Genomic DNA, 14,232 nt, shown 5'->3' on the forward strand with positions numbered 1-14,232 from the left:
CTTTCAAAATAAAAGTTCAGCGGAAACATTTGAAAACTTTCTTTCTTTCTTTCTTTCTTTCTTTCTTTCTTTCTTTCTTTCTTTCTTTCTTTCTTTCTTTCTTTCTTTCTTTCTTTCTTTCTTTCTTTCTTTCTTTCTTTCTTTCTTTCTTTCTTTCTTTCTTTCTTTCTTTCTTTCTTTCTTTCGGCCAGTAGAATAAACCTTTTCAGAGGTACAGAGGCATTTGTTGTAGTGTATCAAAATCTCTCTTAAGACGGTTTAATTAATAAATATTAGTAATTAAATACCAAACTCATATTATGGATTAAATGACCATATATTCAGATTTTTGTATTGTGATTATTTTAGAGGAAAGCATTTTGTTTATATTTTACCGTCGCTCAATTCACACATTCGACGCGCCGTATGTCATTTCCGGCACGAGGTCTGTGGGATTGTGTCTGTTTGAAGTCATGGCGGACGCCTTTGGAGACGATTTATTCAGCGTGTTTGATGAAGAACAGGCCGGTTCCAGCAAAAAAGCCACTCCAAAGTCTGCAGCTCAGGCAGGGTAGGTTAACGGGCGGGATATATGTTTGTTTTGCATAACTAATCAATAGATATTGTAGTACTTGTCTGGTCTTCCTGAACACATGTGACGCGCACTAACAGCTCGATAGAAACTCCTACAGGAAAAGCACACCACATAAACCCTTTATGCTATATATGTCGTCTCTTGCTATTTTATTTAGATGCCGTTTTACGTTCTTACTTTTTTGTGCACGACTCACGTGCCTCTCTAAAAATCCCATAGACAAAAGTAAAATGTTCAAACTAACTGACCGTTTAACTGTAAAAAAAAACTAATGTAAACACACACACACACACACACACACACACTGCTTTTGTCTGTCTATATGTCAGTCTATAAATAAACATATATATAATCGGTCTGCCTATAAGGCTATATCTGTTAAGCAACCACCTAGATGGGTACTAGAAAATACCCAATACCCTGGAGACCAGCAAGAATATCCTACCAGCCACTTATCCTAGTTTAGAAATCTGTACAGATACGCACTAGATGACTATTGAGTGAATCTTTGTTGTCTTTACATCTAATAGGAAGACGCCCAATAAAGCCGATAAACCGCAGAGCGATTCGGCAGCTGTCCGCAAAAGAGATGCAGAAAATGACGGTCCAGATGAGATGGTGCTTGGAAAAAAACAAAAGCTGGAAACCGTGTCAGCTGAGGAGATCAAGTAAGATTGGTGTACTGTTTGTGTACTACTTCTGAAATGCTTCATAAGGGCTTTTCACACTTGAACTAGTTAACTCTGGGTCATTGTAAACCCCTGGTCAACGGAATCCTGGGTTGTCTTGCTTATCGTTTCACATTGCTCATAATTTACCTGGATTTAAAGGATAAATTCACTCCAGAATTCAAATTTCCTGATAATTTACGCATTTTCAAAAAAAAAAAAAAAAGTCTAAACTTTTTAACCACAAATGCTTGTCTTGCACTATCTCTTCGATGTGCGTCCACGCATTACGTAGTCACGTTAGAAAGGTCACAGAATCCTATTATCTTAGCTATCCCTATGGGTGAAATCCACTCTTTGGTTGACCTCTAGTAATTCTTTCCATCTGTGTCATCCTTCAGTCTCTCAGAGCTCATGCCTAAAGTGAAGGGGGAGCAGGTGGAGACAGTGGAGGGCTGCACTCATGAGGTAAATACACAAACACACAGTAGAAAGAAAAAAAACATCTCCCTGTCGAATGATCATGTGCTGACCCTATCTTACTTTCTCAGGTGGTTCTTCCTGCCGATGAGGAATACACTCCGCTGAAACCACGTGTTGGAAAAGCTGCTAAGGTGATTTGAACCTCATTAAACATACTATTACAACTTAAGTGCTTTGCTTTCGTTTGAACATGGTTTGCTTTCCCCCATGTAGGAGTACCCATTCATACTCGACCCTTTCCAGCGTGAGGCCATCCTGTGCATCGATAACAACCAGTCTGTGCTTGTGTCGGCCCACACATCGGCAGGAAAGACAGTGTGTGCGGAGTGAGTGTCCGTTACATTGAAATATATTCTTTAGATCAGTGGTTCTCAACTGGTTTAGCCATCGGACCCACAGTTTCCCATGTCAAGCCGCCTCCTAAATTTTTATGAATTTGAACCAAGCTAATTTATTTCTCAAAAATGGTACACACACTCACACACACACACACACACGTAATATTTATCTTTACTTAACATGCACATAAATTGTAATATCACTAACACTGATGACTAAACAGTGTTATAAGGTATATTAAATATCAGTCCTGAATAGGGATGTCACAAGTACCGGTACTTCGGTACCAAGTCGGTACTGAAATTATAAAAATGTGACGATACCAGCATTTCTGTAGTACAGACTCCCGAGTATATTTGGTACCCGCAGCTGCGTTCAGTCGCTTCCGTGTTTATCTAAGCGCAGGGCTCCAGACTGTAGCCGAATATATATTAGTGTCTGTAAATAATAAACTGCAAAATACTATTGAAATATTACTCCTGCATGTTCTCTGTGAATGTCGGGCGCAGATGCGCGAACGCATAAACCGTCACTTCATGAGAATTTACCGTTTCATTTGAGAAAACTGTCATATCATGAACACAGACACTCAAAGGTCTTCATGGCAACCTGTCAAAATAAAGTTTGGTTTTAAAAAATTTTAATTGACATAATATATTAGGCTACTGTTGTAGCCTACAGTAGATTTAGCTATATGTAATACGTCTCTACTAATAATAATTATGCCTAGATGGTTGATTATTTTTCACTTGATCTTTTTCTATAAACAATGTTTACTTTTAAATAGCATACAGCCTTTTAAATGTTTATGTATTATTTACTTATCATCCTAAATAATAATAAATAATTTTTTTTAAATAGATTAAAACAAATAAAGTAAAATAAATTGTTAAATAAAAAACAAAAAAACATTTAGCTGTGGTACCGAAATTGGTACTGAGTACCGTAAATTTTTTTATGATATTGGTACTGACTACTGGAATTTTGGTACCGTGACATCCCTAGTCCTGAACTAGTTTTTGTTAAACAATAAGGCTTGGTTTCACAGACAAGGCTTAGATTAGGCCTTAGTTCAATTCGGACATTTAAGTAACATTTATAAACATTGCTTAGAAAAAAAACATTACAGGTGTGCATCTTTAGACAAAACAATGGTACTGACTTAATTTAAAGGGGTCATGAATTGAGAAATCAACTTTTCCTTGAGCTTTTGATTTATAAAAGGTCATCATAATATAAGAATATCCTGTACGTTTTGGAGCTGAAAACTTCCTTGTTAGTCAAATAAAAGCTTTTATTGACAGCTGGCTCATCAACTGAGGGTTCACCGATTCGTGCATGACATGTAATCGGTAAATAATATAGCTCTAAACCGGATCGAGCTACCAAGCAATAAACATGCCGTTGAAGATTACAAAATATTGTGCAGTGCCTGCTTGTGGAAGAACACAGTTGCTGCATAAAGTCCCGGGTATACTTTGGCCGTCCGCGGTCTGGCACCGTCCGATTCTTCAGTGTTTCTTCCAAACTATGTTGCAATGGTGGATGCACTAACTCTTCTCGGATCATGCCCAGCGAATGTCCCGTTGATGACAGGACTCAGTGCTGCCCTCTGATTTCTGGTAGAGCATAAAAAAAAAAACTACTGCACATGTGTCGAACGCGATCATCCTGCGCACGTGATGCGTCCGTGCACGGAAAGTGAAGTATACCCCGGGCTTAAGCTTCCTTCGGAGTCAAATATCAGATCATTTGATATCTACTGATTGTGTGTACGTGTCTAACTAAACATAATTAACGATAACTTACCACGCAGTCACATGCTGGACTATCCTTTGTATTTGAGGTGTTGTTGGTTCATTGTCCTGCGATCCGGGATCAGACTCTGGGTCGGAAATGAATGGCCCAGTGCTTGCAAAATCACTAGCCAGATGTCCCGGGACTCTTCAAAAGATGTGAGATGCAATCGCAACGGTCAAATGCATTCATATAGTGCGTTTACATAGTAAAACAATGGAAAAAGTAGCGCAGTGGAATGGAAAAACACGTTCTGTCTGACAGAAGAGTCAACAACTTTCATGTACATCTTTCAAAATGTAATCAGAAAAACATTTACAATTAAGTTTTTGTTCTCTCTTTGACTACATACTCCACGACCCACTCAAAATGGTCTTGTGATCCACTGGTTGAGAAACAGTGCTCTAGATCTAAGTGTTTCCTTCTGCACTCAGGTATGCCATTGCTCTGGCGCTTCGAGAAAAGCAGCGAGTCATCTTCACCAGTCCCATCAAAGCTTTGAGCAATCAGAAGTACAGAGAAATGTACGAAGAGTTCCAGGATGTGGGTCTGATGACCGGTGACGTCACTATTAACCCCACAGCCTCCTGTCTGGTCATGACCACCGAGGTGAGACAGCAGCCCGTTATCTGCTGCAACGTCGAAGGCATGTTCTTTATTGATTCATTGGTTTGGGGTGTTTTCTTTCAGATTTTGAGGAGCATGCTGTACAGAGGATCAGAGGTTATGAGGGAGGTGGCATGGGTCATCTTTGATGAGATCCATTACATGAGAGACTCAGGTGGGTTGTATTTAATGTTTAATCAGCAGAAAATACATGTTACCTGAAATATTGTGAAGTGCATACTAGTTTATTACATGTTTGCTGTCATTGAGTATGTCTTTCTGGGCCATGTGACATGCAGAGCGTGGCGTGGTCTGGGAGGAAACCATCATCCTGCTGCCGGACAATGTGCACCATGTCTTCCTGTCAGCCACCATTCCCAATGCTCGACAGTTTGCAGAGTGGATTTGTCACCTCCACAAACAGGTGGGTCGTTATGTTCATTCTGTTTTTTCCCCCCCTGACTCATCTGGTGGTTTTCCTTTTAGTTAATGGTCTAATATCCCATAGACTTGCATTGGACATTCCTAACTTTAGGCCCTGTTTACTCTTGTGCAGTTTTGTTTTAAAATGGCATTTTGTAATGAAAACGATACTTGTTAATACTGGCGTTTCAGAAACGATCTTCGTCCACACTACATGACCGAAAACGCATGCCACATGACCGTTCATGCACACTGGGCATGCGCGTAGAAGTGTAAATAGTTGCCTCTTGTGCATGTAGGCAGCTGCAGTATTAGAAAATACAGCATTTAACTACACAACGGCTGTTAAAAAGGACCACAAAATTAGCAAAGCATGCAGTTCTGTCTCCGTGTTATTGTTTACATGGTTGTCGATGCTGGTATGTTACAGAGCCGTTGAGAGAGACAGCTCAGGGCTGCGTTGTTACAATAGCCACCAATGGTCTCTACGATCAACTGCGCACAATGCTGTTGGGAAATGCAGCCCTGGTCTGTTGTTCAGGTAGCGTAATGTGGGCAGCCGTTTTCAAAAGTCTGTTTTGGTCCGTTTACACTGAAATGCAACCCAAGAGAGTTTAAACTAAAAGGGGATCTGCAGCGTTTACAAATGTCTCCATTTTCGAGGTTTAAAACGCCGGAGTAGTAGTGTAGACGACCGGCGTAACGTTGCAAAAGTTATGCGTTTTAAAAGAAAACGCACTAGTATAAACGGGGCCTTAATTGCCTTGCAACCATCTAGAACACCTTAGCAACCTGCTGTCAACCACCATACCTTTTGTTAAAACCAGATGTAAAGCCCACCCAATCGGTCCAACAAAGGTTTCCAATAAGCGGGTGAAGGTTTCTGCGTGTTCAGTCTTTTCAGTGTGGCAAATTTGATCATTAACCAGAGGTTATGGCTAAAGCGATTTAACAATGCCGCCCATGCTTGCTATTGTTAAAAAGTACCCATGTAGCCCCATACAGTCGCTTATATAAGAACTTAGTTATATCTGAAACATTAACCAGAGGTTATGGCTAGTATTCTAAAATAATGCCCTATTATCTTAATAGTATTTTATCTGGCGCCCTATAGTGAATGCAAATGCGTAACTTATAGTCGAGCAGTTAGTCAGAAATCTAGAATATCGGCAGATGTGTCCCATACTCCATACAATCCGACATCTAGTATGTACCTGTCCCTGGTTGCAGATTTGTGGTAACAAAGAATACATCGTAATCTACTAGAGTTAATAATTTCAGAGTAAGTCAGAATAAAATCAAATGTAACTATTTATTATTAGTCGGGTAAATGTATCATGCCAATTACATAATCAATTAAAAGAAAGTCAATACAATAACATCAAATGCTCAGAGATAATGAGTAATACTTCTTGTTATGGGCTAACCTGAGTACAGAATCGCGCCTTGAGCATCCTGCAACATCATCTTAAATACCAGAACAAGACAGAAACCTTGTTTCAAATGAAAACATGAGTTCGCAATGGGAATTTGCGTTAATCAGGGTCCTGAGTAGTTTAAACCTTTTGGGGACAAGGGCGATATGCATGAAAGACCAATTGGCAGATTATCCGCCCTCCACTGAAAGCAAAATATCTCTAAAACTCTTAAAACCTTTACCTTTTGGTTTACTTCTGTGGGAATGAGACCTTTGTACCAGTCGTACTGAGACGTTTCAAATGTTACCAAACATATGTATAGTGTTGTATGATAATTGTTCACATTAGACCATATAGATATTTGGGTGAATATCAAATGGTTTCAGTTTGTGGAGCGAAGAGATGGGGAGTGGGGATAGCCACATGTTAGCCACCACCACCCAGAATACCTTTCAACATCGGAGTACACATTAACACCTTTCAACCACTCAGGATGCCCTAGAATATATCCAGTGTTGGTATTGTGAACTAAAATCTTCACAAATTGTTTTCAGCAGTTGAAATAAAATAACATAAAATATAGGGCTGGGCGATTTTTTATTTTTTTTCCCCTAAAAAAATCTGCGATTTAAAAAAAAAAAAAAAAAAAATTTATATAAAAACTTGATTTACGATTCGATTTTTGTTTTTTTCCCGGCCCCCATTTAAAACAAAATAATTGCAAACTGTACATATATTTTAAATATATAAATGTATTATATTTAATTAAAGTGCATCAACATAAAATTGCAAAGACAAACCCTTTATCTAACTGAAAAGTCATTGCAACAAAGATTGTTAAACATCCAATTTATTTATACTATATTTGGATTGAGCTAATAAACAAAAAAAAATCCTGAGGTAACTCTTAGTTGAATTGAACATGTAAACAGTAACACCATTCGCCATAAAAAATGTAATTGCATTTTAAACATTCTTTGCAAGGAAAATGAGCCTATCAACAACAGCAGGCTTGAGGCAAGCTCGGTTACAGGTGACAATACCACCACCCACACTAAAAACCCTCTCCGATGGGGCGCTAGTTGCTGGAATGGCCAGGTATTTTCTTGCCAGACGACTGAGTGATTGAAAAGCTTTGTTGAAGAGTTGTTTGCTTTGCAAACGGGGTGCTAGCGCTAACGCCACTCCAAACCAACTCCACACGACTAAAGACGAAGAGCATTTTTTTGGAAGGAGCTGCTCTCTTTCGCCGGCTGTTTCTGCCATATTGTTTGTGTATGCTCTGCGCTCGGGAGAGGGGAGGGGCAGAGGGCTGCGTCGTCCGTTGAGCGTGCTACGGAAACCCTGAAGGAAGATTTGGCGAATGCAAAATGTATGTATTGCGCTATACTGCAGAGGGGGAGAAAAAAAATCTAAAAAAATCTATTTTTTTGAAAATATGAATCGATTTGACCTACCAACTCGATTTTTAAATCAAATCGATTTTTTCCCAGCCCTAATAAAATATAAATAATAGATGAGAAACTTGCATTTAAAAAAAATGGAAAACTAAAAGTACTAAGAGTTAAACTGAAATAAAATAAATTAATCCTAAAAAGCTAATTAAAAATAATAATTAATACTATAATATTAAAACATCACTGAATGTTGTTAACCACCCAAAATGCCCCATAACACAAGTGCAGTAGGTCTACTTTAATCAGCTAAATATTTCAGTTGAAAGGAAGGGGATCTGAGTTCTATAATGCATCCACAGTGAATCCATAGTGCATCTATAATGGCTCCAGGATGATTGTGATTTCTTTGTTTACATGCAGCCATGTCACGTCGTGTATACAGACTACCGCCCCACTCCACTGCAGCACTACATCTTTCCAGCAGGTGGCGATGGACTCCATCTTGTTGTGGATGAGAATGTAAGTAGCCAAATACTTTGAATAGTTGCATTAAAGCCTTTATTCCGTCATCAGAGACGAAGGTGAACACACCTTGGTGTTCTCTGATGTGTGCCGCCCTCTGTTTTACAATGTAGGGAATTTGTGTACCATTATCTGACATGGGTGTAGAATTGGAGCTGTCATTCAAGAATGGCACGTCTACATGTAATTAAACACAGATCCTGAATGCTGAAATGTGTGTGTGTGTGTGTGTGTTGTATAACTGCCATGCCTCAACTACGCAACAAGCTGATCAAGTTTAAGAAAATGTTCCCATATCACTGTGGTTATGTAATCATAATTTATTTTGGCATGTCTTGTCAGGGAGACTTCAGAGAAGACAATTTTAACACAGCTATGCAGGTCCTGAGGGATGTGGGGGACACTGGAGCCAACACTGGGGGCAAATGGGACCCCAAAGGCAGAAGAGGTGGAACCAAAGGTTAGTATTTAAGAGCCAATATAAAATAAAAATGGCACGATCAATGTTATACCAAGGACAAAAAAGTATTATGTTGTCCGACACCCACTTTTAAGATCCAGTCAACAATAAAATTAAGTCCAACCCCATATTTTATTCTTTTTATTTAAAATCCCTTTTTGCATTGAAATAACATCAGATTATGATAGTACAATTTGTTGTGAACTCTTCCATGTTGATTTTAAGGAAAAATTGCGTAATACTGTGCAGTTAGGGGCCACAATTCAGTTTCTAGTTCAGATAAATGGTTAACCTCAGATGGACTCCCATTGATTTACTTTGAATAGGGCATATTGAATTATCTGAAGCATCAGTATGGCACTGTTTACACCAAATATTAACATTCATCTCAGGTGAGCGGTCACCGCTCGTCAGCTGAGACCGATTGTGCTAACATAAAGCACAAAATAATCTGCAGACTCCCAAACGTACTTAATTTAAACTCACCACAAAATGTGACCTTTCAAGCAGAATTCTTATTGTTTTTTAATCCGTATTTTTTTTAACCAAGCTGAACTTCCTATTTCTGCCTAGTAATGGGAAGCTCAGCTTGATTCCAATTTAATTAACTTCCAATTGCTGTCAGGCATAGACAACAAATAAATGGTTGATTTAAACTCTCAATTTTAAAATTAAATGTTTTAAATATAATGTGAATATAGAATTCATGTACATGAAAAATGAATATTCTGTTCAGTATCTCACATTTAAGCTTATATTTTACCAATGTCCTCATGTAATCAAATCGCCTTGGATATTAATATTAAGCATTAACAGTGCATTAGATGTTTGGAACATGCTGATTGTTGTATTAAAGCATTGCTTTTGTTTGGTGTGTTTTGTATTTATTTTTGGTCAGGTCCATCTAACGTCTTCAAGATCGTAAAGATGATCATGGAAAGGAACTTCCAGCCGGTGATCATCTTTAGCTTCAGTAAGAAGGAATGTGAGGCCTATGCACTGCAAGTGGCTAAACTGGATTTCAACACAGGTATTAATGTTACAATAATTAATGTTTCTTGATAATACTATTACTCTTTCTCATGCTTGAGGTTTAAACTGATAACTTTAATCTTCAGTCACACCTGCAAGGGCTAAACTATGCCTTGGAAGAGCATAACATTTTTCTTTTTCATAAAGGAGCATAAAATAATTTTTCTAGTTTTCCATTCTAGAGTTGAAGGTTTATCTCACTCTCATTGCTCAAATATTGGCGCAATAATTATTTATCTATCCTATTAAATAGAAAGAGATAATAATAAAACAAATCATGGCCAAAAAAGGTGTCAGATAAAGAAATGAGCTCAACTTTGTGCTGTTTTGGGGAATTTTTCCATTTTGAAACTGTTACAGGGTGTTCTTTATCAAGTGTTCATCTATTTGAAGCAGAATGCGTTACAGAGCCAAATGCACAAACATGGCCCTTCCACCTCTATTGACGTGTCAAACCTTCTGTTCTCTTTTAAGGGAAATGGACGGCATGTACGAGTCTTAACAATCTTCAAAAGAATTACCACTTCCCTTACCACTTTGCTTTGAAAAGCCTAATTAATTCCTTTTAAAAGTGACTGATGTGGCACAAACAGAAGCGTTGCATTATTGCGGACTTTTAAACATGTTTTGGTTGTGAATAGTGTGCACTTAAAACTTGAAGTCCTTGGCCTTTGATGGTGTATATATGGGTGAGCACTTGGGACCGCACTTGCAGTCATCCACACAGCTGTTACTGTTTTACAAGTCTTGCATTAGGTGGGGAGACTGTTTTCATTGGCTCTATCTGAGCAGATGTCATAAGAGCTTTCCAGCTCAAGTGTGATCTTAAAAAAAAAAATTTAAATAGAGGGTTTCCAGAACATTTTCATAATTTCCAGCATGCACAAGTAGATTGGTCTCTTGGTTTTCTAATCTTTTGAGATGTTGCTTAAGCAAGGACCACTGCAGAGATATTGTGGTTTCAAGTAATACTGTGGCCATATTGTGATAGTCAGATGCATGTATTAGTCTCTATTAGTGGTTTTGTTTTGGTTGGTCTTTTCTTTCGTGGATAGATGGGGAAAAAACCTAAACCTAATGTGCACCTAACTATATGCTCATGCATATTAGAATAACTAAATTAACGAAAAAGTCAAGGTGGCGCCACTGTCCTGATATCATTATGAAGACAAAAAGTACTTTTTTTATTTCTTCTTGGAAATAAAAACTAAGCAACAAAGCAGCTGTTGAAATATTCGAAAAATATTTATTTGCCAAATCAGTCATGTGGTGCATCCAATATATAAATTCATATGGGGAAAAGAGGACCTCCGCAGACCCTCATGAGTGTGTCAAGGTCATTCTTTTAAAATATCAGACAATTTGATCTTGTGACTGCGAGTTGGAAAAGTTGTTTCAGGTTGAAAAATTTAAGTTGGTACAGCCTGATGTTTTTATATATATATATATATATATAAATATAAATAAATAAATTAAAAAATATTATTATTATTATTAAGATATGGTAAATATATAAATTTTTACTTTATACCATGACATTTTAAGACTGTTAAATTTCACTGTCTAAAGAGTGCAAGTTAATTTGATTTTATTAAATTAAATATTTACCTTTAGGGCTGGGAATCGTTAAAAATGTTTCGATACAAGATACCTTGACTTCGATACCGGTTCCTGAAACTATACTTTTTTTTCAAATACCAATTTAATTTTTAATAAAATTTAACAAGATTACATTATACATTGCCTCAAAAAAAAAAAAAACCTTTTTTTTATTTTTTCCAGTTTGTTGACTTTTTTTTTTTTTATGTACTTAGACTCATATAGGGTACTGGAATATATGCCTCACGCTCAAGCGCACATAAAGCTTGCCGCAAAGCACTGGTAAAAGTAGCCTAATATTATGAATATGAATGTAAAAATAGCAAGGAGATATTTTAATTGTTTATTAATAAACTACTGTTTTCTAAGTCTGTGTTGACTGCAAAGATTAAGTTGACGATGCTGACTTGTCATCTCCGCAGTTGTGAGTGTGCGTATGCCTATAGAGGGAAATGCACCTTTCATTTAGATTACAAAGTATTTGTTTTAGATTCTAATTGGTTCGTTTAAAAGTAGACATTTCAAGCTTTCTAAAGGCTTATTTCTCATGTCTGAGAATAGTAGCCTATATACTGAGTTTCGATTAATGTGACGCTCAAATATTTGGTAAATATCGTTAAATATTCCATGCACCGTCAAGTGCTTCAGATTTGTTGTTGTGACGATTTCTGACCCCCTCCAAATTATTACCCCCCCTTAGTTGTGGGGGTGAGGTTAGGATTAGGCAATTAGGTAGTGACTTCAACGAGGGGGCAAATAAGTTTTGTTCCATCCTTGTGCCGTGGCGTGGCTGGTTTAAACAGAAGCATTGACTATAGTGGCCGTGATCAGCTCCGTTGGCTGTCATAGCTGCAATGCACCGCAGACGGCGTTACACACTACAGCCTCAATGTGCTAGCCACGTCTCTGTGCGTAACCAGCGTAAACTAGTATTTTTCCGCCACAGCTAATCATGCTTTATGCTTATTGGCTCACTGATGTTGACGATTAACCCCTTAGGGATCGAACAACCCGTTTTTTGTGGGGTCACCATTTGATGTTTGATGGGCAAATGCAGCAAAACGAGCTCTGAAGCAAAACCAGTTGAACTGCTGTTCTATATTTAGTTTTTATTTTATGTTGTAAATTTGATTGTGCTAAGCCTACTGAGATCTGGCAGAAATAGAGATGTTCTAATCCCTCATGACGCATTGTTTCAAGGCTCTGTTTGGAGCAGGAAACATGGAAACTCTCCCTTTCCTAAATACACTTATTGAATGTTTTCATTCTCTACACTAACCCTACTACATCTATATTTCTCTTGTTCATAGTGCTTTTCATGCGATATTGGAAAGTCCTCTGAGCAGCTGTGTAAAGCACACACACTCCTAACTTTGTGATGCTGGCTGTGTTTCAGAGGCCTTTGAGCTGACACATGCACACTGAACTACCAAAAACCAGTTGCTTTTTCTAGCCACGATCCTCTGAAATTCCGAGTTTGATGTCTGATTTCTAATTTCTCTGTCCATCCCCAGATGACGAGAAAAAACTGGTGGAAGAAGTGTTTAGCAACGCCACAGACTGCCTCTCTGATGAAGATAAAAAGCTGCCACAGGTAAATTCTTTGCATATACCCAGCCACGACTCGTCTGTAAGGGCAGAGCCCCACCTAGATATTCATCGAAACATAAACCTATATATATATATATGTATATATGTATGTGTGTATATATATATATATATATATATACATACATACATACATACATACATACATACATACATACATACATACATACATACATACATACATACATACATACATACATACATACATACATACATACATACATACATACATACATACATACATACATACATACATACATACATACATACATACATACTATAATACATACTATAATACACACAAACACACACATAAACGTATACTGAAATAATAATAAATTGTAAATGTGTTCAGCATTCTGCAACAAATATTTTTTGGATGTTCTAGACTTTAAGTTGTAAAATGAGCAGGATGTATTTAATTTAGCGCATGGATTCGGCAGGCATGTATCATGATTATAAGCAGTGCAGCGGGTGCCTGAGACCTCCCCAGATCTACAGTGCCCCACAATTAGAATTCTGCCAAAAGTATGTCTTTAATCTGCCCTACCAAAATTTACGGCCGTTACTGTATATACTTTTGTTTGGTACACAGATGGATTTATTTGTCAACAATACATTTATAAATTTTATTATTTAATTTGTCAGCATAGACCCATAAAGTTTCTTGTTGCCTGAATAGCGCTTCAAGTTGAGTATTTCAACAAAAAAATAACGCATATTTAAATAGTCTCAAACTTGACATCAGTAACGTTTTTAAAATAAGCTAGCTTGGTTGTGATGTTCATGTATGAAAAATAAATCTTAATGTCAAATTTCTTAAATAAATTGAATAATCTAAACTGATTTGAAAATTAGATTGCTGCCATTGAGCTAATGCACATGTCAAAACTCTAAAGGCTATTGTATTTATATACAGATCACTGTTGCCTCTGGCTTGGCGTGCTCAGTTGGGGACACAACATTTTTCAACTAAATATCGAAATAAATCTAATTATTAAACTAAATTAACCATATAAACTAAATTACTGCTCTAATTACTGATCTAAAGCCCACACTGTCACTGTATGATAATTGAAATGAACAGATGACATTTTTTTTCTCCAGAATGGCTAGACGGCTGAATAAAATTATGCTGCATTATTTTCCTGTTTAACACTGTAAAGCTGCTTTGAAACAATCTGCATTGTTAAAAGCGCTATATAAATAAAGTTGACTTGACTTGACTATATATATTTTGATATATGTTCTTATTCAAGCAAACATTTGGTAAAAATATTTTAACATTTCTTGTGCAGTGGGATGC

General features: G+C 37.3%; 1 protein-coding gene across 1 annotated transcript in view; it reads left to right on the top strand.

The window, feature by feature from the left end:
- The first annotated feature begins 427 nt into the window (after nt 1-427).
- Nucleotides 428-14,232, top strand: part of mtrex (Mtr4 exosome RNA helicase) — a 45,192-nt gene continuing 31,387 nt past the window's right edge. Inside the window, exons 1-12 of the mRNA XM_079805277.1 lie at nt 428-550; nt 1,105-1,242; nt 1,644-1,710; nt 1,794-1,856; nt 1,939-2,051; nt 4,296-4,470; nt 4,552-4,642; nt 4,767-4,891; nt 8,126-8,224; nt 8,570-8,687; nt 9,586-9,717; nt 12,833-12,912. Of these exons, the coding sequence (XP_079661403.1) occupies nt 453-550; nt 1,105-1,242; nt 1,644-1,710; nt 1,794-1,856; nt 1,939-2,051; nt 4,296-4,470; nt 4,552-4,642; nt 4,767-4,891; nt 8,126-8,224; nt 8,570-8,687; nt 9,586-9,717; nt 12,833-12,912 (1,299 nt within the window). The 5' untranslated portion in view covers nt 428-452. The remainder of the gene's footprint in view (nt 551-1,104; nt 1,243-1,643; nt 1,711-1,793; nt 1,857-1,938; nt 2,052-4,295; nt 4,471-4,551; nt 4,643-4,766; nt 4,892-8,125; nt 8,225-8,569; nt 8,688-9,585; nt 9,718-12,832; nt 12,913-14,232) is intronic.

This window comes from Gobio gobio (genome assembly GCF_949357685.1).
Source record: "Gobio gobio genome assembly, chromosome: 22".
NCBI classification, from domain to species: Eukaryota; Metazoa; Chordata; class Actinopteri; order Cypriniformes; family Gobionidae; genus Gobio; species Gobio gobio.